Source organism: Cervus elaphus, chromosome X (assembly GCF_910594005.1).
Source record: "Cervus elaphus chromosome X, mCerEla1.1, whole genome shotgun sequence".
Lineage (NCBI taxonomy): Eukaryota > Metazoa > Chordata > Mammalia > Artiodactyla > Cervidae > Cervus > Cervus elaphus.
Window position 1 is genome coordinate 139,427,202 of NC_057848.1, and position 24,290 is coordinate 139,451,491.

The following is a 24,290-nucleotide window of genomic DNA, read 5'->3' on the forward strand; positions in this document are numbered from 1 at the left end:
TACTGCTCCTTAATTTTCATTTTCAATACACTATAACCTTACAAAAAAAAGAAGAGAAGCCCTATTTTTAAACCAAAGGTTATTCTCTCCCAATCTTGACTCTCTGTTTTCTACCTCAGAACACCTCAACTATCTTAGACTTCTTTCACATTTACAAGGAAATGCCTATAGCAATGCCATATTATCTTACTCCAGATGACAAAATAAGATGGATGGTTTCACAGTCTGTTTTACAAAACAATAAATCTCTTATTTGTAAATGTCATTATAGCATGAAATGTGTGACCAATGTAATTTATAAACTTGAAGATGTTGATGGTAATATATATTTAAGAAACAATATTTGAATAATATATACATCAAAAAAAATACATTTTGAAGTAACACATATAATATAGGAAGACACAGGCTTATATACTGTCTTCCTTTCACTCTCCCCTCAGACTTAAATTCTATTAAACACTAAGTTCCTCTTCTAAAAATGCATGAAGAAACTACCCCTGGACTTCCCTAGCTCTGGAAGAAGCTCCTAGCCTTGGCATAGAACTTGCAGTGGCCATGGAAGTACAGATAGCTCTGCCTGAAATTCTGACTTGTTCTTTTTGTTGACATTCAAAAGCATCTGTGCTTCCATAATAGGCTCTTTCATTTTATACTTCAGCTATAGAAATGGTACTAAAGAAGAGACTTTCTTAATTACAGGGTGCCTCTACAAGAATGGGCTTCCTTGGCGGCTCAGGCAGTAAAGAATGTGCCTGTACTGCAGGAGACATGGGTTTGATCCCTCGGTCAGGTATATCCCCTGGAAAAGGAAATGGCAACCCACTCCAGTATTCTTGTCTGGGAAATCCCCTGGATAGCGGAGCCTGATGGGGTACAGTTCATGGGGTGGCAAAGAGTTGGACACAACTGAGCAACCAACACTTTCACTTTCACTTTGTACAAGAAAGCTTATAAAGTGCTTGCTTTCCCTTCCTGGCTCTGTTGGTGCCTTAATCACTTATTGTACATGATACAGCTGCAGGAGCAGTGATGGTGGATGTGACCCTTCAAGATCCCTGGCGAGTGCTAATTGTCCTTAAAACAGGCAAGTCTGAGGAATACTCTTGTAAAGAAGTAAGAAGGAGGAGTAGGACTCTTCAGCTGTGAAGGCACGTCAGACCTCCCAGATCCTACCTCTCACCTCAGATGTATGTAGCCACAGCAGCCTACAGCCTCTCCAGACTACCAGCAGGGGCAGATCTTTGCTCCTCATGACTCAAGTTCTAGAGCATGTGGTCCACTCAGATCTCTGTACTTGGAGTTCTGACTGCTGATAAGCTCTGTGGATAGTATTACCTTCCCTGTATGGGCTGAGATTTTTGCCCAACTCTTACACAGCATGAGTCAGGGTCCCAAGCACAGTAGAGAAGCTGAAGCACAAGGCAGGAGCCCTAAGATTAAGGATGGGCTGTCAGAGAAAAAAACATGTTGATCTAGTCCTTCCTTTTATCCTGTAGAATTATTATCCTAAAGACCTTCTTTCTTAAAGATGTATTTGTTGTTGTTATTTAGTCCTCAAGTCGTGTCCAACTCTTTTGTGACCCCATGGACTATATAGCCTGCCAAGCTCCTCTGTCCATGGGATTTCCCAGGCAAGAATACTGGAGTGGGTTGCCATTTCCTTCTCCAGGGGACCTGCCCAACCCAGGTATCAAAGCCCTGTCTCTGCATTGGCAGGTGGATTCTTTACTTCTGAGCCACCTGAGAAACCCAAAGATGTATTTGCTACATAGAAAAGGCAGATACACAGGATTTTGTGAGGCTGTACATTTTTTAATGTAAAATTTATTTTATTTTTATTGGAGTGTAATTGCTTTACAATGTCGTGTTAGTTTCTGCTATACAACAACATGAATCAACTATATGTATGTACGACTGAGGGCAGGAGGAGAGGGGGCAACAGAGGATGAGATGGTTGGATGGCATCACTGACTCAATGGACATGAGTGTGAGCAAACTCTGGGAGACAGTAAAGGACAGGGAAGCCAGGCACGCTGTGGTCCATGGGGTTGCAGAGTTGGACACAACTTGCTGACTATACAGCAACAACTATACCTATACACATATGTGTATAAACTCTCCCTTGTGAGCCTCCTGCCCACCCTACCCCTCTAGGCCATCACAGAGCACCAAACTGAGATCCCTGTGCTACACAGCAGCTTCCCACTAGCTAGCTATTTCACACGTGGTAGTGTATGTATGTCAATCCTAGTCCCCAATTTGTCTCACTTTCCCCTTCTCTACCTGTGTCTATATGTCTGTTCTCTACATCTGCATCTCTATTCCTGCCCTGCAAGTTGGTTCATCTTTACCATTTTTCTAGATTCCATATATATGCATTAATATATGATATTATGGGCTTCCCTGGTGGCTCAGATGGTAAAGAATCTGCCTGCAATGCTGGAGACCTGGTTTTGATCCCTGGGTGGGAAGATACCCTAGAGAAGGCCATGGCAATCCACTCCAGTATTCCTGCCTAGGAGATCCTATGGACAGAGAAGCCTGGTGGGCTACAGTTCATGGGGTTGCAAAGAGCTGGACACAACTGAAGTGACTTCGCATGCATTCTACAACATTGCACTGTCTAGTGTAGTGACTTAAAATTACCATTATTGGGACTTCACTGGTAGTCCAGGGGCTAAGACTTCGTACTCCCAATGCAGGGGACTTGGGTTCAGTCCCTGGTTGGGGAACTAGATCCTGCATTGTTCAGCTAAGAGTTCACATGACACAATAAAGATCCTGCAAGCTGCAAACTAAAGAACCCACATGCCACAACAATGAAGATCCCACATGTCACAACCAAGAACCAGTGCAGCCAAACTAAATAAATAAAAATATTTAAAATTACCATTATCCATAAGAATATATAAATAATAAAAATACCTAGCCTCATTATATGTGATTCTGATATTCTCTGTCCTATTCTAGTCTTTATATTCAAGATCATTCTTTCATATTCTATTGAAATAATAATTAAAGGCCAGTTCTCACCCATTAAAGAGACTTCAGGTGGTTATTGCATCCTCTGGGGTCACTCATACTGCCTCCAGCAGTTCAAATTTTATACTCTCCTGATATGATGCTATTGATACTTGATGGGAGCTGTGATTTCTGTTGCCACCTCATATTCCTGCAGTGAAAAAATAGAAATTCACTGTACTAAGATACAATTGCAATAGCTGAAAAGGAACTTAAAATGTATGCTCCGAACTATCTTATCATCTGTCTTGTACTGCAGACTTCAGTCTCACCACAACTTCATGGCATGCCCCTCCTCTCCATTGTGAAAAGTACTCATACTTGACTTCAATCCATCAAATCAAGTATCTCTGTATTAGACTTAATTAACCCTGAAATATTTTTGCTCTGTGAACAGCATTAAGAAAAGAAAATTGCAATACACGGAGTGGGAGATAATATTTGCAAATCACATATCTGCAAAAGGGCTTGTTCCCTAAATAAAAAAAGAACTCTCTAAATCCAATGGTAATAAACAGAGTCTAATTTAAAAATTGGCGTAAGACCTAAATATATGCTTTACCAAAGAGGACATGTGGATACCAGATAAGCAGATGAAAGCCTGAAAACACATTACATATCCTTTAAGGAAATGTAAACTTAAACCACTGAGATAACATTATGTATCTATGAAAATGGCTTTAAAAATACTAAAACTACCCTGTCCTGGTGAAGATGTGGAAGGACTGGTGGAAATGTGAAATAGTCCACATTCTCCGGAAAATCTTTCGGAAGTTTCTAATACAGTAAACTTATGTTTGAACAGGTACAAAACTGTATATTTTCATAGAGAAATAAAAATTTATACTCACACATAAAAAATCTGCATCCTAATTTTTATAGCTGCTTAATTTGTAATAGCCAAATACTAGAAGCAAATCAAATTCCCTTTTATTAGGAATGGATAAGACTGTGATACATATCATGGAATATTATCTCACAATAAGAAAGAAGAGACAAATGTACATGTTACAAATGGGATCAATCTGGAGCTTATAATGATGAGTGAAAAAAAGCACCAATCTTAAAGGTATCGTACCTTCTCTAAGATAAGAAAACTTATATTCTCTAATTTTCTTTACAATTCTCAAAAGGACAAAATTACATAGGTATGTGCCTTTGCAGGTTTACTCAGTCTTTGAATCTTAATTTTATTTTAATGCATTTGAAAGTTTGGTTTGCTCTTTTAAGACATTAGCATGCTGTAATTATTTAGATATTACTTATGACTTATACAACTTGTGGTGAAGATGGAGTAACTGTGACTAGATTTATGAACTTGTCTGAAACAACAGAAAAATAGATAAAATATATGAGAACAATAGTCAATATATTGGACATCATCCCATAAAAGGCAGTGATCACTGAGAGAGGAAAACAAAGGATGTGACCCTGTAATCTCCCAAGCTTACTGCCTGGACCACGTGGAACCCATGAGTTGATGAGATGAAGCTAAGTGTCTGGGAAGGACTACTCAGGTAGAGTTCCTAAGAGAGAGTACCAGAGAGGACAGTGCTGCACAGAGAAAGGACTGTGGTGCCCACACAGGGCAGGGAGTACTTCCTCTCAGAGTGATAAACAATAGGATTCATAGGGCATCAGCAAGAGTACTGAAAATTGTTTTATCTAAGTAGTATGGTGAGTTAAGCCATAGCTAATTCTGCTCTGGTCCCAACTAACAAAAGTTGAAAGCAAGAACAGAAAGGGGACTTCCCTGGTGGTACAGAAGATAAAAAACAGCCTGCCAATGCAGAGGACACAGGTTCAATCCCTGGTCTGGGAAGATTCCACATGCCACAGAGCAACTGAGCTTGTGAGACACAATGACTGAGGCCACATGCTGCAACTCCTGAAGCCCGTGAGCCTAGAACCTGTGCTCTGCAACAAGAGAAGCCACCACAATGAAAGCTGTACACCATAACAAAGAATAGTCCCCACTCGCTACAACTAGAGAAAGCCTGTTTAATGAAAATAAATTAATTAAAATTAAAAAAAGATTATTTTGTTTCTAAGTAACTTCACAGCATTACAAAACAAATCTTGAGTATACTGATGTATTGAAATTTAAAGTAAATCTATATTACACTGAATAGTTAAAAAATCATCTTCAAAAATAAGGACAATGCTGGAATATCATGCTGCCCTATTTCAAACTATACTACAAAGTTCCAGTGATCTAAATAGAATAGCATTGCAAAAAAACAAGATACATAGTTCATTAGAACAAAATAGAGACCCCAGAAATAAACCCACACTTTTAGGCCCAATTAATCTATGACAAAGGAAGAAAGAGTATACAATGGAGAAAAGACAGCATCTTCAATGAATGCTGTTGGGAAAAATGAACAGCTACATGAAAAAGGATGAAACTGGATCACTTTCTCATACCATATACAAAAGCAAAAAATGGACCAAAGATGTAAACATAAGACCTGAAATCATAAAATTCCTAGAAGGAAATAGTATATTCTTTAACATCAGTCTTACCAATATTTTTTAGAACCTGTCTCTTAAGTCAAGGGGGAAAAAAAAGAAAAACAAATAAAAACAAAAAACCCAAATGGGACTCAGTTTAGTTGCTCAGTCATGTCTGATTCTTTGCAACCCCATGGGAGTTTACTCAAACTCATGTCCATTGATTTGGTAATGCCATCCAACCATCTCATCCTCTGACATCTCCTCCCGCCTTCATTCTTTCCCAGCATCAGGGTCTTTTCAAATGAGTCAGTTCTTCACATCAGGTGGCCAAAGTATTGGAGTTTCAGCTTCAACATCAGTCCTTCCAATGAACACCCAGGACTGATCTCCTTTAGGATGGACTGGTTGGATCTCCTTGCAGTCCAAGGGACTCTCAAGAGTCTTCTCCAACACCACAGTTCAAAAGCACCAATTCTTCAGCGCTCAGCTTTCTTTATAGTCCAATTCTTACATCCATACGTGACTACTGGAAAAACCATAGCTTTGACTAGATGGACCTTTGTTGGCAAAGTAATGTCTCTGCTTTTTAATATGCTGTCTAGGTTGGTTATAGCTTTTCTTCCAAGGAACAAGCGTCCTTTAATTTCATGGCTACAATCACCATCTGTAGTGATTTTGGAGCCCCCCAAAATACAGTCTCTCAGTTTCCATTATTTCTCCATCTATTTGCCAGGAAGTGATGGGACCAGATGCCAAGATCTTAGTTTTATGAATGTTGAGTTTTAAGCCATCTTTTTCACTCTTCTCTTTCACTTTTATCAAGAGGCTCTCTAGCTCTCCTTCGCTTTCTGCCATAAGGGTGGTGTCATCTGCATATCTGAGGTTATTCATATTTCTCCCAGCAATCTTGACTCCACTTGTGCTTCATCCAACTTGGCATTTCACATGATGTACTCTGCATATAAGTGAAATAAGCAGGGTGACAATATACAGCTTTGACGTACTCCTTTCCTGATTGGAACCAGTCTGTTGTTCCATGTCCAGTTCTAACTGTTGCTTCTTGATCTGCATACATATTTTTCAGGAGGCAGGTCAGGTGGTCTGATATTCCCATCTCTTTCAGAATTTTCCATAGTTTGCTATGATCCACACAGTCAAAGGCTTTGGCATAGTCAATAAAGCAGATGTTTTTCTGGAACTCTCTTGCTTTTTCGATGATCCAACGGATGTTGGCAATTTGATCTCTGGTTCCTCTGCCTTTTCTAAATCCAGCTTGAACATCTGGAAGTTCACAGTTCATGTACTGTTAAAGCCTGGCTTGGAGAATTTTGAACAATACTTTGTTAGCGTGTGAGATGAGTGCAATTCTGTGGTAGTTTGAACATTCTTTGGCATTGCCTTTCTTTGGGATTGGAATGAAAACTGAGCTTTTCCAGTTCTGGTGCCACTGCCAAGTTTTCCAAATTTGCTGGCATACTGAGTGCAGCACTTTCACAGCATCATCTTTTAGGATTTGAAATAGCTACCTGCAATTCCATCACCTCCACTAGCTTTGTTCGTAGTGATGCTTCCTAAGGACCACTTGACTTCGCATTCTAGGATTTCTTGCTCTAAGTGAGTGATCACACCATTCTGGTTATCTGGGTCATGAAGATCTTTTTTGTATAGTTCTTCTGTGTATTCTTGCCACCTCTTCTCAATATCTTTTGCTTCTGTTAGGTCCATACCACTTCTGTCCTTTATTGTGCCCATCTTTGCATGAAATGTTCCCTTGGTATCTCTAATTTTCTTGAAGAGATCTCTAGTCTTTCCCATTCTATTCTTTTTCTCTATTAAAAAGCATCTGCATAAAAAAAGGAAACCATCAACAAAATGAAAAGGCAACCTACTAAATGGTAGAAGATGTTTGCAAATAATATATCTGATAAGGAGTTATTATCCAGGATTGAGAAAGAGCTCACACAACTCAACATCTAAGTAAAAAACGGGCAGTGGACCCAAATAGACAGTTTTCTAAAGAAGACATGCAGATGGCTAACAGGCATATGAAAAATGCTCAATATCACTATTCATCAGAGAAATGCAACTAAAAACCACAATAAGAAACCACCTCCCATCTGTCAAAATGGCTATCATCAAAAAGACAACAAGCAACAAATCTTGCTGAGTCTGTGAAATAAAGGAAAACTTCAGACATTTGTTGGAATTGTAAACTGATACAACCACTTTGGGAAAAAGTATGAAGATTTCCCCCCAAATTGAAAATAGAACTATTTTATCATTCAACAATTTCACTTCTGGTTATCTACCCGAAGAAAACAAAACCAGTAATTCTAAAAGATACAGTCACATCAATATTTACTGCAGAATTATCTACAATAGCCAAGATATGGGAGCAACCTAAGTGCTCATTAATTGATAAATGGATAAAAATGATGTGGCATACACAAGAGAATATTATTCAACCATTAAAAAAATGAAATCTTGCCATTTAGGACAACATGGATGGATCTAAAGAGTATTATACTAAGTGAAATTGTGAGACAGAGAAAGACAAATATAGGATTCCACTTGTATGTGTAACCTAAAAAAACAAAATAAAAATAGACTCATAAATACAGAGAACAAAAGGGTGGTTGCCAAAGTGGAGGTGGTGGGGTGTTAGGCAAAATAAGTGAAGAGGATTAAGAGATACAAACTCCTGGTTATAAAATAAGTAAGCCCTGGTGATGTATTATACAGCATAAGGAATTTGGTCCACACTATTACAGTAATTTTTTATGGGATGAGAGAGTTACTAGACTTACTGTGGTGATCATTTTATAATGCATGTAAAGGTTGAATCAGTATGTAGTTAACCTGAAACTAATATTACATCAACCATACGTCAATAGAAAATAAATTTTTAAAAGTTTTATTTCTTACAGGAAAGTGTAAATTAGGTAAAATTGCAATTTCATAACATCTGGCATTCAATCAAATATTACCAGGACTGGGGAGAAGGAAGAATATAATATTAGGAGAAAATTAATTAATCAAAACTGACCTGGACTCCGCTCCGGGTAGAGCAGAAATGGCGTCTGCCCACGGGGTCGGGGAGGCCGCGCAGGGCGGGGAGCCGGAGCTGCTGCTGCCCCCGCCGCATCCTCCGCCTCCCAGCTGCCGCAGGAAGAGGTGGCGGCGTCCCTATGGACGACGGTTTTCTGAGCCTGGACTCACCCACCTATGTCCTGTACAGGGACAGGGCAGAATGGGCTGATATAGATCCAGTGCCGCAGAATGATGGCCCGAATCCAGTGGTCCAGATCATTTATAGTGAGAAATTTCAGGACATCTATGATTATTTCCGGGCTGTCCTGCAGCGCGACGAGAGAAGTGAATGGGCTTTTAAATTAACCTGAGATGCTACTGAGTTAAATTCAGCCAATTACACAGTGTGGCATTTCTGGAGAGTTCTCTTAAAGTCACTCCAGAAGGATCTACATGAGGAAATGAACTACATCTCGGCAATAATTGAGAAGCAGCCCCAAAACTATCAAGTTTGGCATCATAGGGGAGTGCTGGTGGAATGGCTGAGACCCATCACAGGAGCTTGAATTTTTGCTGGTATTCTTACCCAGCATGCAAAGAATTACCACACCTGGCAACACCAGACAGTGGGTTATTCAGGAATTTAAGCTTTGGGATAATGAGCTGCAGTATGTAGACCAACTTCTCAAAGAGCACGTGAGAAATAACTGTCTGGAACCAAAGATACTTTGTAATTTCTAACACAATGATCATGCTATATTGGAGAGAGAAGTTCAGTACACTTTGGAAATGATCAAACTAGTCCCACATAATGAAAGTGTGTGGAATTATTTGAAAAGGATTTTGCAGGATCGTGGTCTTTTCAAATATCCCAATCTGTTAAATCAATTACTTGACTTACAACCAAGTCACAGCTCCCCCTACCTAATTGCCTTTCTCATGGATATCTATGAAGACGTGCTAGAAAACCAATGTGACAACAAGGAGGACATTCTTAATAATGCATTAGAGATATATGAAATCCTAGCTAAAGAAAAGGACACTGTAAGAAAGGAATATTGGAGATACATTGGAAGATCCCTTCAAAGCAAACAGCACAGAAAGTGACCCACCTACAAATGTACAGCAATAACACCATCGTGACCAACTTGATGGGATGCTTTTATTTTTTTAAGAGACTCTAATGAAGGAGTTAAAAACTAGAGCGATCATTTCTTTTGCCTGTGGTGTAAAACATACAGCACACAGGTACTGCTTTTTAACAGGAACTGTGTGCGTGCTCCTTGGATGCGGCTGCTATTCAGACTAGTTCCAAGTAACTTCTTTTTTTTTCTTAAGCAGAGGATTTTGGGGAGGAAGAGGAAGCAGAAAGTCCCATAAAGGACCTTTTGTAGTCTTATCAACATTTACTCTAACCGCTTAGCATCAACTCCTCCCTAAATGGTTTATGTGTCAGGATGTGCAGCGTTAATGTTTGCAGGTATGTAGATATAAGTAACTTACCTTCTGGTTCAGAAAGCAGAGAATGCAGCTTTTACAGTAGAGCTTCTCTGCCACACTCACAGCATCTTGCTCTCACTGTAACCAACTAATGCCAAAAGAACGGTTTTCTAATAAAATTATAGATGTATTCTAAAACAAACAGAAAAACTGACCTGGAAATGATATGGATGATAGAATGAGTAGACAAGAACAGAACAGTCATTATAACTGTATTTTATTTGTTCTGGTGAATTTTGCCCTGTTTGCTCTACTGGACACAGGTATAGCTTACAGAGGAGGACTGAAAAACTGGCCAGCAGGTCAGGTTTCAGTTTGGACAACAAAGTGCACTGGAGAAGACTCAGGGGTCGGACACTGTATTGCAGAGAGAACCGGAGCTGATAAAATGCTAACCTCTGGGCAGAGTGAGCTCTTAAGGAACCCTCTGAAGGGCTGGGATAGAAGATCCTAGGTAGACGAAGCGCACAGACAATCCTCAAATTTTGTTTCTTGTTTCAATCTTTATTCTTTAAATTTGCTTTAAGTTCCTGGCTACTACATTCTTCTTTTTTTATTCTGAGAGGCACTAAGGGGTAGTGAGGAGAGAGGTAAGAGGCAGAAGGTCTGCTTCAGGCTGGGGAGAGTGGAGCAGAGTCGGCTCTGGATGAATTCAGATAAGAGGTCTAGTGGCAGCTCTGTCACAGACTAGACACATGAAGTCAGAAAAAAATCACAGGCTCTTTGAGCCTGAGAATCTTCATATGTGAATTTGGCTTTATAATTCCATTTTATAAGATTTTCGTAATGTGTATACACGGCACAGTGCCTGGCGTATCATAGGGCTTTGATGAATGCGAGTTATTGCTGTGACTAAGTTGACTGCAAATCCTGACCCCCTACCTGTCTTTGTGCATGTGTGTGTATGAGTGTGCATTGTCTAGGTATAGGCTTTCTCAGAAAACATAAAGTGCTATGGGATATAGTATGTCAAATCAGACCAAATCAGTCGGACTGTCTTCCCAGCTAGATGTAATTGAAATTTCCTAGAATTTGTGTCAAGGATGAACCTCTTCCCTCTCTCCCAGTCACCATTTGTGGGCTTCATAATATATTAGTCCTTCCTTCTCTGTGTGTTACCTACAGTGGATGACTGAAACGCTCTCTCTCTCTCTCTCTCTATATATATATATATATATATATATATAATGTTTCTTCCCATTCATGCCCATAATAAAGTTCAACTCACAAACCAGGCACAAACCAGCCAGCATCACTAATCTTGTACTTTGGGCTACTAAATAAAATAAGGGTTATTTGAACACAAGCTCTCTGAAACTTCAGTAGTCAATGTGATAACAGAGTCTACGAGTCTACTACGTGACTAACAGGAGTAATATGCTGCACAAAGGGGATCCTGTCCCAGGAGGATGGAGCAGGACAGAATGAGATTTAATCACAATACTCAGAACTGTGAGCAATTTAAATTTTGTGAATCATGTATTTCTGAAATTTTGCATTTATATTTTAATAGTTAGGACCACAGTTGACTGTGGGTAAGTGAAATATTAAAAAGCACAACCAGGGGCCTTCCCTGGTGGTCCAGTGGCTAAGACTCTGCAATCCCAGGGCAGAGACTCTGGGTCTGATCCCTGGTCATGAAATTAGATTGTGCATGCTGCAGTTAAGAGTTCCCATGTTGCAATTAAAGATCCCGTATGCCACAATCTAAAGATCCCACATGCCGCAACTAAGATCTGGCACAAATAAAATTTAAAAAACAACCAGGATAAGGGGGCACTACCAAATTTCACCCTCAAAGTTCTACTTTGGCATATTGGTTATTTTGAATTGAAGGTACTTGAGAAATAGTTGGCCCTCCTTTGTCCCCCTGAAAGCACGAGATAAATCTCCAATATGAAATGTACTCTCCCTGTACCAGGACTTAAGTAAAAGATATCTGTATCAGTAGAGACAGAGAACTGAGAGCCAAAACGACTGTATAAACAAACATGTTACTACTTGGCCATTTACTACACTTAGTCCAAACGCCTTTGTCATGTCATTGCTTCACAAATTTGTCTAAAAGCTTCCTGCTTGAGTCACTTCTTTGAGTCTCATTTTTTGTGGTGTTCCCATATATACAAAATTAATTTGTTTTCCCCCTATTAATCTCTCCTTTTATTACAAGGAAGTTTCAGCCAAGAACTTAAAAGGGGACAGGGAAAATTATTTTTGTCTCCTCTATACCTCCCATGCAACCCTTCCCCCACTTTAACATTAATTTCAACCTGACCGAAACTTTAGCTCTCAAATCCCTTGCCAAATTACACTGAAGACACCTTGATTAAATTCTTCTTTGAATGGAGTGAGTGCTGGCTCTCCTAGGTGATGGCCAACTGTTGGCCCTGTGGCTTCTGTGTCTAATCTCAAGGGAGTATCTTCTATATTTCTCAGAAACTCCTTAGAGGTGACATATACAAAAGAAACAAACAACCAAAAAAAAAAACTTAAGTTTGTGCATGAGTTCAGATGCACTGGGACAAGAATGCAGATCACATTCCATTCCTGTTCCAAGTGAGAATTTCTCTCTGGTTTACCTGAGATCAAAAAGTAACAGCTAACAGCACTTTACATCTCTTGACATTGTCATTTTAACACTTGAAACACATCACCTGAGGGTTTTGTTCCTGCTCATGAAGCCATCAGCCTCATCTGACCCACCATTCAGTTTCATGTAAAATTAATTACCACGGAATGACTTAAAAATTTCTTCTTCCCCTGTCCTTCAATATTATTTATTTTTTATTTATGTATTTTTTAAAATTATACTGTCCTATTATTTTTAAACTTTTTAGGAAGATTGTATTTCAATTGAAAAAAATTTTATATAATTTTAAAGGCTACTTTCCATTTTCAGTTATTACAAAGTATTGGCTGTATTCCCCATGTTGTACAATTCATCCTTGATCCTATCTTACAGCCAACACTTTGTGTCTCTTAATCCTCCACCCCCTAATTGCCCCCCTCCCAACACTGCTAACTGGGCTTCCCCAGTGACTCAGCAATAAAAAAATCCACCTTCAACACAGGAGAAGTAGGTTCAATCCCTGGGTCAGGAAGATTCCCTGGAGAAAGAAACGGCAACCCACTCTAGTATTCTTGCCTGGGAAATTCCATGGACAGAGTTAGCCTGGCGGGCTACTGTTCATAGGGTTGCAGAAGGGTCAGACACAAGTTAGCAACTAAACAAGAACATTTCATACACATTCTTGAAAGAATGAGGCAAATTCATTGTACTTATCATTTAATTTTAAAAAATAAACATTGAAAAGATAAGAGAACTAATATTTCAGTAACTTTTTTTCTTTGGATTTCATCTATCTTAAAGTCGATTTCTTTCACATTTGTAAGGAAATGCCTATAGCAGTGGGCTTCCCTGGTGGCTCAGCAGATAAAGAATCTATCTGAAATGCAGGAGATGCAGGAGACTTGGCTTTGATCCTTGGTCTGGAAGATCCCCTGGAGGAGGGCACAGCAACCCATTCCAGTAATCTTATCTGGAGAATCCCATGGACAAAGGAGCCTAGTGGGCTACAGCCCATAGGGTCGCAAACAGTCAGACACAAATGAAGTGACTTAGCACACATACACGCACGTCTACAGCAGTGTCATGTTATCTTGTTCCAGATGACAAAATGGATAGATTCACAATTAATTTCTAAAACAACAGAGCTCTTAAAATTAAATCTTATTATAGCATGAAATGCATCATCAATAATCATAAAGTTTTGAAAGCAATTAAAACTATATTAAAAGAATTATTTGAACAACGCATATATCAAAAAAGAATATTCAAGTTACACATACAAAATAGGGACACACGGTCATATATACTATTCTCCTTTCAGCCCACCTCAAATCTAAATTATACGAACACTAACTGCCTCTTTGAACAATGCATGAAGAAACTATCCCTGACTCCCCTAGTTGAGGAAGCAGCTGCTAGTCTCTACATTAGAACTTGCAGTGGCGGAGACCCTTGGCTGAAATTCTGGCCTGAGCATTCTCTTTTTCATCTTGCAAAGCCTCCTCATACTGAGATGGGAAAGAACTTGGGTCAGTCCCATGAACCTTGGCAATAAACTTCAGGACCTTCATCTTGGTGGTTTCGGCATGAGCTCTGGGGCCCCACAGGAACTCAGACTGCATAGGATCAGCGCTGGCCACCTGCCGGAACTCTAGGTATCCTTCCCTCACGAAATCTTCGGTGATGAGCTGCCTGGGCTCCCCAAAGATGAAGTGCTTCTTCCCAGAATATAGCCCGGTCACATTCAGAACTTCCCAAACTTCTTCTTCGGTGGCACGGTTGCCCTTCATGAAGATCACACCCAGGATAAGTATCAGGATGCCGGTCTTGGGCACGCCTGCTTCACCGTGCATCATGCCATCATAGGTGAGGCCTGATTTAATGAAAAGGCCATAGCGGTGGTTGGTGGGATCCACTTCCTTCAGATCAAGGCCAAAGAGCATCTCTAGGCGCTCAGAGGCTCTCAGGAGGATCTCAGGGAAGTGGACTTCACAATCGTTGACGACAACCTTGAGCATATCTGCTTTTGTTACTGGCTCTTTCATTCGATACTTGAACAGCAGGACATTCACCAACATAGCTATTTTACTATCGAGAGCATCCACAGGCACATTCATGAAATCTGGCACAGCCTCTGAGGTGCCTGGCACAGCCTCTGAGGTGCTTGGACTATTCTCCTCACCTTGATTCATGGAGACCTCACTTGATTTGCTGGATGCAGTGGCTGTGATGCCAATGGAAGATGCGGAGAAACTCTGAGGACCCTCAGGAGTATTGGGTTTATCACCACCAGGAGCCTCCTTCAAATTTCCAGGCATTTGAAGGTAGGAGAAGAGATGGGTCTCCTCCAGAGCTCTCGAGATCTGTGCAATCTCCAGGTCCTGGAACTGAGTGGAGGCTTGAAGGGATTGATTCTGTGCACGTCGTGCACTCTTAAAACGCTTAGATAGTTTGATTCTTACGGGTGGCATTTGGCAGCAGTGTGGACAATGGAAAATCACCACCTAAGGGAAAGAAGGCAGATATGAGTGGACTCAGCTGGTATACTCAACTGCGGTGGCTCAGATAAAAGCTGCCTTCAATGGACTTTTGCTAACAGTGCTGTAAGGGTCTCACAGGTCTCCTGGCTGCTGTGTCCCTCACGAAGGAGGAATCTTAATGTTCCTCAGGGACCAGGCAGTCAACCCAGGCTAAAAATTCTCAGGGATCACATAGGAAGGTGTATCGTGTCTCTGTAGCACCATTACCCTTCCGAAAAGGGTGGTTCCATCGGTCCTCACTCAGTTTCATTACCTTGGCCTGTGCCAGGATCTCTTCTCCCGTGCTTAAATATGAGGCTATTCTCCTAGGACCCATTAATGTCACATCTCCTAAAATGACTGAGGAGGATGTGCTGAGTTACCCTCTCCAGAATCTCTGTGATTTCCCAGGGATGACAACAAAGTTAAAATTGTAGATGCTATCTCTGTTGGTATTGTGGTCCCCCTAGTTTCACTTGGTTATGTTACTTTGAATCTACATAAGTCTGGGGATCTCTGCCTGCTGCCATAACACTGCCACTCAGAACAAAGCTCTGACCTACTGAGATCTAATTGGGGTAATCGGAGGACATCCTTGCCCATAGACTCTCAGCACTGACAACAGTGCAGGGCTGAACTCTTTGTTATCCCTGTTCTACTGGGGTCAGTGTTCCCTCAGTATTCAGAGTCTTTGCCTTGACTACTGGCAGGGCCTCAGACTTGATCACTCTGCAAACTGGTGCCAATCTGTCTGCATACAAGAGTTCCCTATCTTTCAGAGTCAGCCCAGGATGAACTGAGGAAGTACACTTTCTAACTACCTCTACTAGGTCTTCCTTAGGCCAATAATAAGAACTAGACAATGTGGAGCTCCCTCTTTTCTTGGGTGGATTGACTCCTCAGACCTTATTCTTCATCCTTACTGTGACAGACCCTGGCCTCCTTCCTTTGCTGACCTCATATGATACAGGACATAGACCAAGGACATCAGCTGTCTGTAACACTCAAGAAGGAAGAAAGCAGGGAAGTTGTCATGAGATCTTTGACCAAGTTCCCTAAGCTGGTAAAGTTCTGGGGCTCTTTGACAACCCTATGTTCTGGGCTGGATTCCACTGTGTCTTTCTCTTGTGTCTCCACACACAGTATTGTACTGCCTCCTGATTTGAGCCACCTCCTTCACACTGTTAGGTAGTTAGAATAAGGAAAAGGAGTCCAGAATGGCGGTGGCTAAAAGACAAGGAAGAGAAAAGCCCACGAAAATAGAACAAAGGAAGGACCTCGGGTAGAACAAACAGCACTCCTGGCCCAATTTATATAGGACAGGCCCGGAGCGGGGCTGGGGGGGGGGACATATAAAAAGAGGAGCCAAAGCTCGCTCTCTCTCTCTCTCCCCGGCACGCTGGGGTGCTCTTCTCTTCGCGTCTTTGGATTGACGTGCCCTCACACCTCAAAGATGGATTCTCCTGCTATATTCTAAATAAAATAGAGCTGTAACACTGAGCTGTAACACTGATTTGTCTAAGAGCTATAACACGGTCCGTTAGAGACCTGAGAGCTATAACACGGTCTGTCCAAGACCTGAGAGCTGTGACACGCCAAGGGGGCTTTAATGTCCATCACTCCAAATCTTTGTTGTGACAAGACAAAAACCGAGGAGCATACACTCGCGTGACAAGACCATGACTGCCACCTCCCTAGAAGTGAGCTGATGAGACTTCTGGCTAGCCTTGTCTAGGACATCCCAGGGAATGACTACAGAGTCATGACAGGTATATGAGAGTGTCCCATCTATGTTCGAGTAGATAGTCAGCTCTTGGCTCAAAAAAATGTCTTTACTTTGAATCTTGACAGTGTATGAGAATCCTTCCCTCTGATGACCAGAAGTTGCTCCTCACACTAGAGGTCATGTTCCTGCAACCTCTGAGGAAGTATTAAGAGGATCTGACATGCAGAGTTCCCAAACATGACAGACAAATGCAGCTTTGTTCAGATCATAAGGTTCTAGAGTTGATATCCCCATAAGCCTCAATTAGGATACTTTCCTTGACTTATAACAGGTAATGGGATCCCACATTGTGTTCACAAACCAATCTTCATAACCCTGAATTCACCAAGCAGTAAATGTGGTGATGTTTCAGTTTGATAGCCCTGCATGGGGCCTCGCAAAGCTAACAGCAGATCTAAAATGACTTATGTTTGGTTCCTATCATCTGGGACGGGAAGTTCTCTCAGCCCTTTCTCGGGGGCTTTACTTTGGCAACTAGTAGGGCCTTAGTCATCACCTTCTGATAACAAAGGCCATCTCTGCCCGCCCCCCAAAAAAGTGAGATCTATTCACTGAGACAACTGAGAAAGAAAGGATGGGGAATCTTACCCAGTCACCACAGCAGGCTTACCAGTGTTGACAGTATGGGTAAGATAATCTGGACCCCTTTGTTCTGGGGTTGGCAGGCCCCTCAAACCTCATTTAGGGACCTTACCTTGGTCTTAACAAGCCTTGGGACTCATCCTTTGCTCACTTCATGTGCTAAGCCCTGTATATCCCAACACTCTCCTCACTGAAAGCCCAAGAAGGAAGAGGAGCAGCATACCATCCTGTCTGCTTCCCTGGACTGATGGTTAAGAGTGTATCCTTGTTACCACCCCCCTCCACCCCATCCTAGGGTAACTTAGGCTCTCCGTTCTAATTCTGTGTCTTAAGTTTCTGGAACCCCTTCTACTCTGTCCTTGGTAATCCCAAGGACCCCACTCAGATAAACACAAATCACTTCCCTGAGCCCTCTGAAGACTAAAGTAGTATGTAGGAATTCCGACCACTCTTTCCTCAGGCTTACAAGGGCTAAATGCAGAGGCAGAGTGAAGTTCATGGAGATCACACCTACACTGAAATGGTGTGTCCCATTAGTTCTCATTCAATTCCTACATTCCTCTTGGCACTGTATAAGACTCCTCTTCTGACCAGATGCCCATTCTTTTATGACTTCCAAAGAGGAAGCAAGGGAATATTTCCTCTGGATATCCCTGTCCACAACCTCCTAGGATGACAATATCTGTGGACACTGTGGGATCACATGTGTCTGAGAGTGAATGTTTCCTCACTGATAACTCTGGGCTCTTACTGTGAATACTTTAAGCACTTGGGAATCCTCCTTCCAGATTAAAGATCTAAATGTAAGACCAGAAACTATAAAACTCCTAGAGGAGAACATAGGCAAAACACTCTCTGACATAAATCACAGCAAGATCCTCTATGACACACCTCCCAGAATATTGGAAATAAAAGCAAAAATAAACAAATGGGACCTAATGAAACTTAAAAGCTTTTGTACAACAAAGGAAACTATAAGCAAGGTGAAAAGACAGCCTTCAGAATGGGAGAAAATAATCGCAAATGAAGCAACAAAGAATTAATCTCAAAAATATACAAGCAACTCCTGCAGCTCAACTCCAGAAAAATAAATGACCCAATCAAAAAGTGGGCCAAAGAACTAAACAGACCCTTCTCCAAAGAAGACATACAGATGGCTAACAAATACATGAAAAGATGCTCAACATCACTCATTATGAGAGAAATACAAATCAAAACCACAATGAGGTACCATTTCATGCCAGTCAGAATGGCTGCTATCCAAAAGTATACAAGCAATAAATGCTGGAGAGGGTGTGGAGAAAAGGGAACCCTCTTCCACTGTTGGTGGGAATGCAAACTAGTACAGTCACTATGGAGAACAGTGTGGAGATTCCTTTAAAAAATGGAAACAGAACTGCCATATGACCCAGCAATCCCACTCCTGGGCATACACACCGAGGAAACCAAAACTGAAAGAGACATGTGTACCCCAATGTTCATTGCAGCACTGTTTATAATAGCCAGGACATGGAACCAACTTCACTTCTCTAGACCAAGGCTCACAAATTCCTAAAACTGATGAAGTTATCTGATACATGCTCAACCTTTCTAGAGATCTCACATGCTTAGCCACAGGGCAATAGACTAGCTTGATGTTAATGGGCTGTTCTGGAATTGTTGCTGTTGTTCAGTCACTCAGTTGTGTCCAACTCTTTGCGACCCCATGAACTGCAGCACGCCAGGATACCCTGTCCTTCACTATCTCCCGCAGTTTGCTCAAACTCATGTCCCTTGAGTCAGTGATGCCATCCAACCATTTCATCCTCTGCATACCCCTTCTCCCCCTGCCCTCAATCTTTCCCAGAATCAGGGTCTTTCCCAAGGAGGCGGCTCTTTGCATCAGGTGGTCAAAGTATTGCACTTCAGCTTCAGCATCAGTCCTTTCAATGAATATTCAGGGTTGAATTCCTTTAGGACTGGCTGGTTTGATCTCCTAGCAGTGCAAAGGACTCCCAAGAGTCTTCTCCAGCATCGCAATTCTAAAGCATCAATTCTTCAGCACTCAGCCTTCTTTATGGTACAACTCTCATATCTCTACATGACTACTGGGAAAACCATAGCTTTGATTATACGTGTGCTCCAAAATCACTGTGGACAGTGACTGCAGCCATGAAATTAAAAGATGCTTGCTCCTTGGAAGGAAAGCTGTAATAAACTTAGATAGCATATTAAAAAGCAGAGACATCAGTTTGCTGACAAAGGTCCATATAGTCAGAGTTACGCTTTTTCCAGTATTCATGTATAGATGTGAAAGATGGACCACAAAGAAGGCTGAGAGCTGAAGAATTGATGCTTTTGGAGTGCAGTGCTGGAGATGACTCTTGAGAGTCCCTTGGACTGCAAGGTGATCAAGCCAGCCAATCCTAAAAAAAAGTCAACTCCTTCAGACTCCAAGGGCTGAGCAAAGCAGCAGCACTTTTGCTCCCACTGGTGAGGGGTGGGAGTAGGGTGGTATTGGCGGGTGGGGTGTTGGGGGTCGTGGTGGGCACGTGAGGGTAGGGTGGTAGGAATGAGGTGGGCAGGTGAGGAGTCGGGGGTGGGGGTGCGGTGTCGGGGGTGGGGGCGGGGTGGGGTAAGAGGCTCCTCGGGCCGATTGCCCTGTCGAGAATCAGTGAGTCACTGCTATTCTGCGGGGGGCGGGTCACCTCTAGACTTACTAAGGGGCGTTTGCTTTTGGACCCGTAGGTCAGAGACTCCGAGCCCGGCACACAAAAAGACACCACCTCGATCAGACGGCCAAACAGGAAGTGCGTGATAGGTCGGCCCTGAACCTGCCTGGGCAGGAACCCCACCAGGGTTCGGGTGGTGTTCTCATTAGGTGGGCACCCTCCATTCTGGGGCAGGGGGTCCCCTCGGTACTCACTTACAGGCTCACCTGACACTTAGCGGCACCTGCGGCTCCACTACTGGACTTCGCGCTTTCGATCCAAGCTCTCACAGTCTTGCCGTCTACAACGGAATGTCAGGGGGCGTGACATCCGGTGACGCCAGCCAAGAACCTCCGGGGTCACCCAGCAGGAGTGGGCATTGTACGCATGCGCTCAGTTTCAGCAGACGTGACTGCTGGTCTTGCTCGACGTTCTTATAACGGCTTTTGCTAGGCTGTGGGAACCTTGAGATCTTTTAATATTGAGTAGGCAAAAATGTCTATCGTCATTTTTATTCCCTCAGTGGTGTCGGACTGAGCATATATAGCGTATATACACCATGGGGTGTATAGACCCCATGGACTATACAATCCATGAAATTCTCCAGACCAGAATACTGGAGTAGGTAGCCGTTCCCTTCTCCAGGGGATCTTCCCAACCCAGGGATCGAACCCAGGTCTCCCACATTGTAGGCGGATTCTTTACCAGCTGAGTCACAAGGGAAGCCCAAGAACATAAGTGGGTAGCCTACTCTTTAACAAAGATACTATATAGGAAGGTAATGTGAAACAGAGCTAACCAAAGAGATAAGCATCAGAAAACAAAAACAATGCTAATATAATTAAACATCAATAAAGCATGTAGGAGGTAAATCTACTAATGAAAAACTGTTAAAGTAATAAAACGGTTTTAAACAAAATTGCTAGATATAAGATAAATATATAAAAATGCACCTTTTTCTGTAACAAACAGTATTAAGGTGAATTCAAATAAAAATAACTTTTAAGCTATAATGATAAATACCTCATTCTTAAAAATAAATATAATAAAAAGTATAAGGACTCCATAGAAAAATTATACAGATATTTCTTGAAATTGCTTACATCCTAACTAAATGGAAAAATATTATATGTATTTCTATGGAAGATTCAATATTATAAGCATGTTATTTAGTGTTAGTCACTCAATTGTGTCCAACTCTTTGTGACCCCGTGGACTGTAGCCCACCAGGCTCCTCTGTCCATGGAATTCTCCAGGCAAGAATACTAGAGTAGGTAGCCATTCCCTTCTCCAGGGGATTTTCCCAACCCAGGGATCAAAGCCAGGTCTCCTGCATTGCAGGCAGGTTCTTTACCATCTGAGCCACCAGGTAAGCATAAACATGTTCATCTTCCCCAAATTTAATCTACTAGTAACTATAATGTCTGTTTCTCAATAAAGTCACATAATTTGTGTGTGAAGGTTTATGTATGTGTGTGTGTGTGTGTGTGAACCTTGACAAGGTAATTGTAAAATTTAAATTGACTTGCAAATGTCTATGAATAGCCAATACAGTCGTGAAAAAGAAAGATACAACATTAAGATTTGTGAAAACATCACAGTAATGAGAGCTTGTGGTATAGATACAGGCATGTTCCAAAACAGACTCATTGTATATATCCTGATTTATTGAAAGTTAGCTACTATTGAGAAGTGGGGGAGAAGAACAGTGTCTTAATAAAAAATTACAATGCAATAGCTTGATATTCACATTAAACACAAAATGTGACTAAAACTGCCCCTCACACAACACATATTTCATTTCCAAATGGATTAACACAAATTCCAATTCCAAGTGGATTAGAAACTTAGATTTTTAATATTTTAGAGTTTGTGGCATAAGTGCAGGCATGGGCAAATAGACCAAAGTAACCAAATAGAGTGTCTCCAAATAGACCACTTGTATATGTTGCTTGATTTATTAAAAAAAAAAAAAAGCCTTTGCAGAGAAATGGGGAAAAAAGCACTATTTTTATGAAGAAATGACAGCAGAACAGTTGGTTCTAGAAGAATTCAGATCACGCTTCTAGTCCCAGCTCTGTTATATTCTAGCCCTGTCAACATGGGCATATTACCAAACTCTATGAGCCTCAGGCTGTTCATCTGTTAAATGGGTTTGATAAGCCCTGTCTTCTCAGATTGCTGGAATATAGGTAATACATCTAAAGCATATATCATAGTGCCTGGCATATCTGAGATGATTAACAGTTTGTGAATACATGTCTCAGAGAGCATGAAGTGCTATAGGACATGGAATAGTAAATCAACCAAAATGCTGATTTGCAAGTAAAACATCATCAACTTCCCCCATTTGAAGACATAATGTAGTAGGGAAGAACAAATCTGACTCCATATTAGATGTGTTCCTTTTACTTTAACCTTACTGTAACCTTTGTGCTCTGGTGCCTGTGCTTAGTCATGCTGGCTCTGCACCTTCTTTAAAAGAATATTGCCTATAGCTTGAAATATACAGGATAACCTGACCATGACCTAACCAGAAAATAACATTTGTGCAGTTGGAATTTACAGGAAGATTGTGTGATCTGACAGACCATGAGTTCTGGATTTTTAAGACATGAGCCACCCATTTCCTTGCAAGGCCCTGCAATAAGCCTTTCTCTGCTCCAGACTCCAACCTTTTGGTGGTGTTTGGCCTCACTGTGTGTTGGGCACATGGACTTTCATTCAGTAAAATATTATTTGAGTGCTTTAGAGTCTTCTCCATTTGGCTACAATTCACAGCTCCTGAAATTTGTGTAAAGGGCCACCTTCTACTCCTCCCAGGTGCCATTCCATCCAAACCACACATATTTTCATTCATTCCACCACAAGCAGAAAATTTGTAGACTTACAAATTATATTCAAGATAACAATTCAAATGTCCTTTTTAATGGAGTAGGCTCTAGTTCTCAGCCCAAAGACAAAGACTGCAGGCCCAGCATCTTTTTCACATCGTACCTCAATCAAGTCACAGACTTTTTCCCACAGAAACTCTCTATACACAATATACATAAAACACCTAGTTTTTATATTAGATTCAACTGCGCTGGGACGAAGTACAGGCCACCTTCCGTTACTGTCACAAGTAGAAGTTCTCTCTGGCTTACCTAAAATATCAAAATAACTGTTATGAACAGTTTTTCATTTCAGGCTTAGTCTCTCAACTCTAAGATACATAGGAGTGTCTGGCTTCTACTCACAACACTGACAGCCTCATCTAGCCCATTATCCAACTTAACTTAAAAAATACCTCCCCAAAAAAAAAAAAAAAAAATACCTCCCACTGAAGAAACAATCAGGTCCAAAACCTCAAACATTCTTCCTTTCTGAGATTTATATTTGAGTGTTCTCATCTGCAGCCCATCCTGCTTAACTCCTTCCTTTTGTTTGTTCTATTTGATTTGTGCAGTGTTTCACCATCTTCATCATGTGAAAACTGTTCCTAGACTCTAAAGTACCATGGGCAAGGGTTGGACCAACTTTATTTTAGCATTCCTTGTACTAATAAGGAGGCTTCCAAAGAACAGATGCCTAATAATGTCTGAAGGATGAAAGGGCTTATGACCTAAAGGTTAATTAACTATGGTTTTATTTCTCCTATATTCTTGAATAAGCTAAGCACATCTGTGTCTTTACTTTTACTAAAAGAAATACTAAAATATAAAAAACCAATAATTAACTATTTTATTTCCCTTCTATTTTGTGATCCTAATTATTTCACTATGTGATTTTTTTCTTATTTCCAAGAAAATACCAAGACTCTTAAGCCTGATAAACAGCAACAAACCTGTGATCTATGTCATTCATAAACTTAGATTCTGATGCTAAATAAAATTTCTATAAAAAAGACAGCATTAAAAAACAAACAAAGATAAAAGGTAAATCACAAAGTTATCCACACAGAACAGGAACACAGAGATACCTACAGCCCCACTTTGGCCCTCCATTACTAAGAAGATTCATTCTTCATCCACAACATGAAGAATCTGCCTCAGACTTCACCAGAGGCAGGAAAAGCTACTGACATAGCCCTGGAATTTGAACTGACCATGGCAGTAGTGCCAGTCCTAGCTGCACCTCTTGCTCAAGCTCTC

The 24,290-nt window shown here is 41.2% G+C and overlaps 1 protein-coding gene and 1 pseudogene across 2 annotated transcripts; one reads left to right on the forward strand and one right to left on the reverse strand.

Moving 5' to 3' along the window:
• The first annotated feature begins 8,554 nt into the window (after positions 1–8,554).
• On the forward strand, positions 8,555–9,643 carry LOC122690056 (annotated as a pseudogene).
• A 3,893-nt stretch (positions 9,644–13,536) lies between these two features.
• Positions 13,537–20,468, reverse strand: LOC122689953 (melanoma-associated antigen B16-like). Of its 2 annotated transcripts, none has more exons than XM_043896805.1 (2): positions 20,385–20,468; positions 13,537–15,084 (listed from the first exon to the last, which is right to left on the reverse strand). In XM_043896805.1, exon 2 carries the CDS (start codon positions 15,049–15,051, stop codon positions 14,008–14,010), a length of 1,044 nt encoding a protein of 347 aa, XP_043752740.1. In that variant the 5' UTR covers positions 15,052–15,084; positions 20,385–20,468; the 3' UTR covers positions 13,537–14,007. The 2 variants fall into 2 exon arrangements, with proteins under 2 accessions (XP_043752740.1, XP_043752742.1); XM_043896807.1 differs by having other exon boundaries at positions 20,377–20,390.
• Between the last annotated feature and the right edge of the window lie 3,822 nt (positions 20,469–24,290).

Bases quoted from the DNA above. Each gene is read 5' to 3' on its own strand.
- LOC122689953 (XM_043896805.1), bottom strand. From the start codon at position 15,051: ATGCCACCCGTAAGAATCAAACTATCTAAGCGTTTTAAGAGTGCACGA.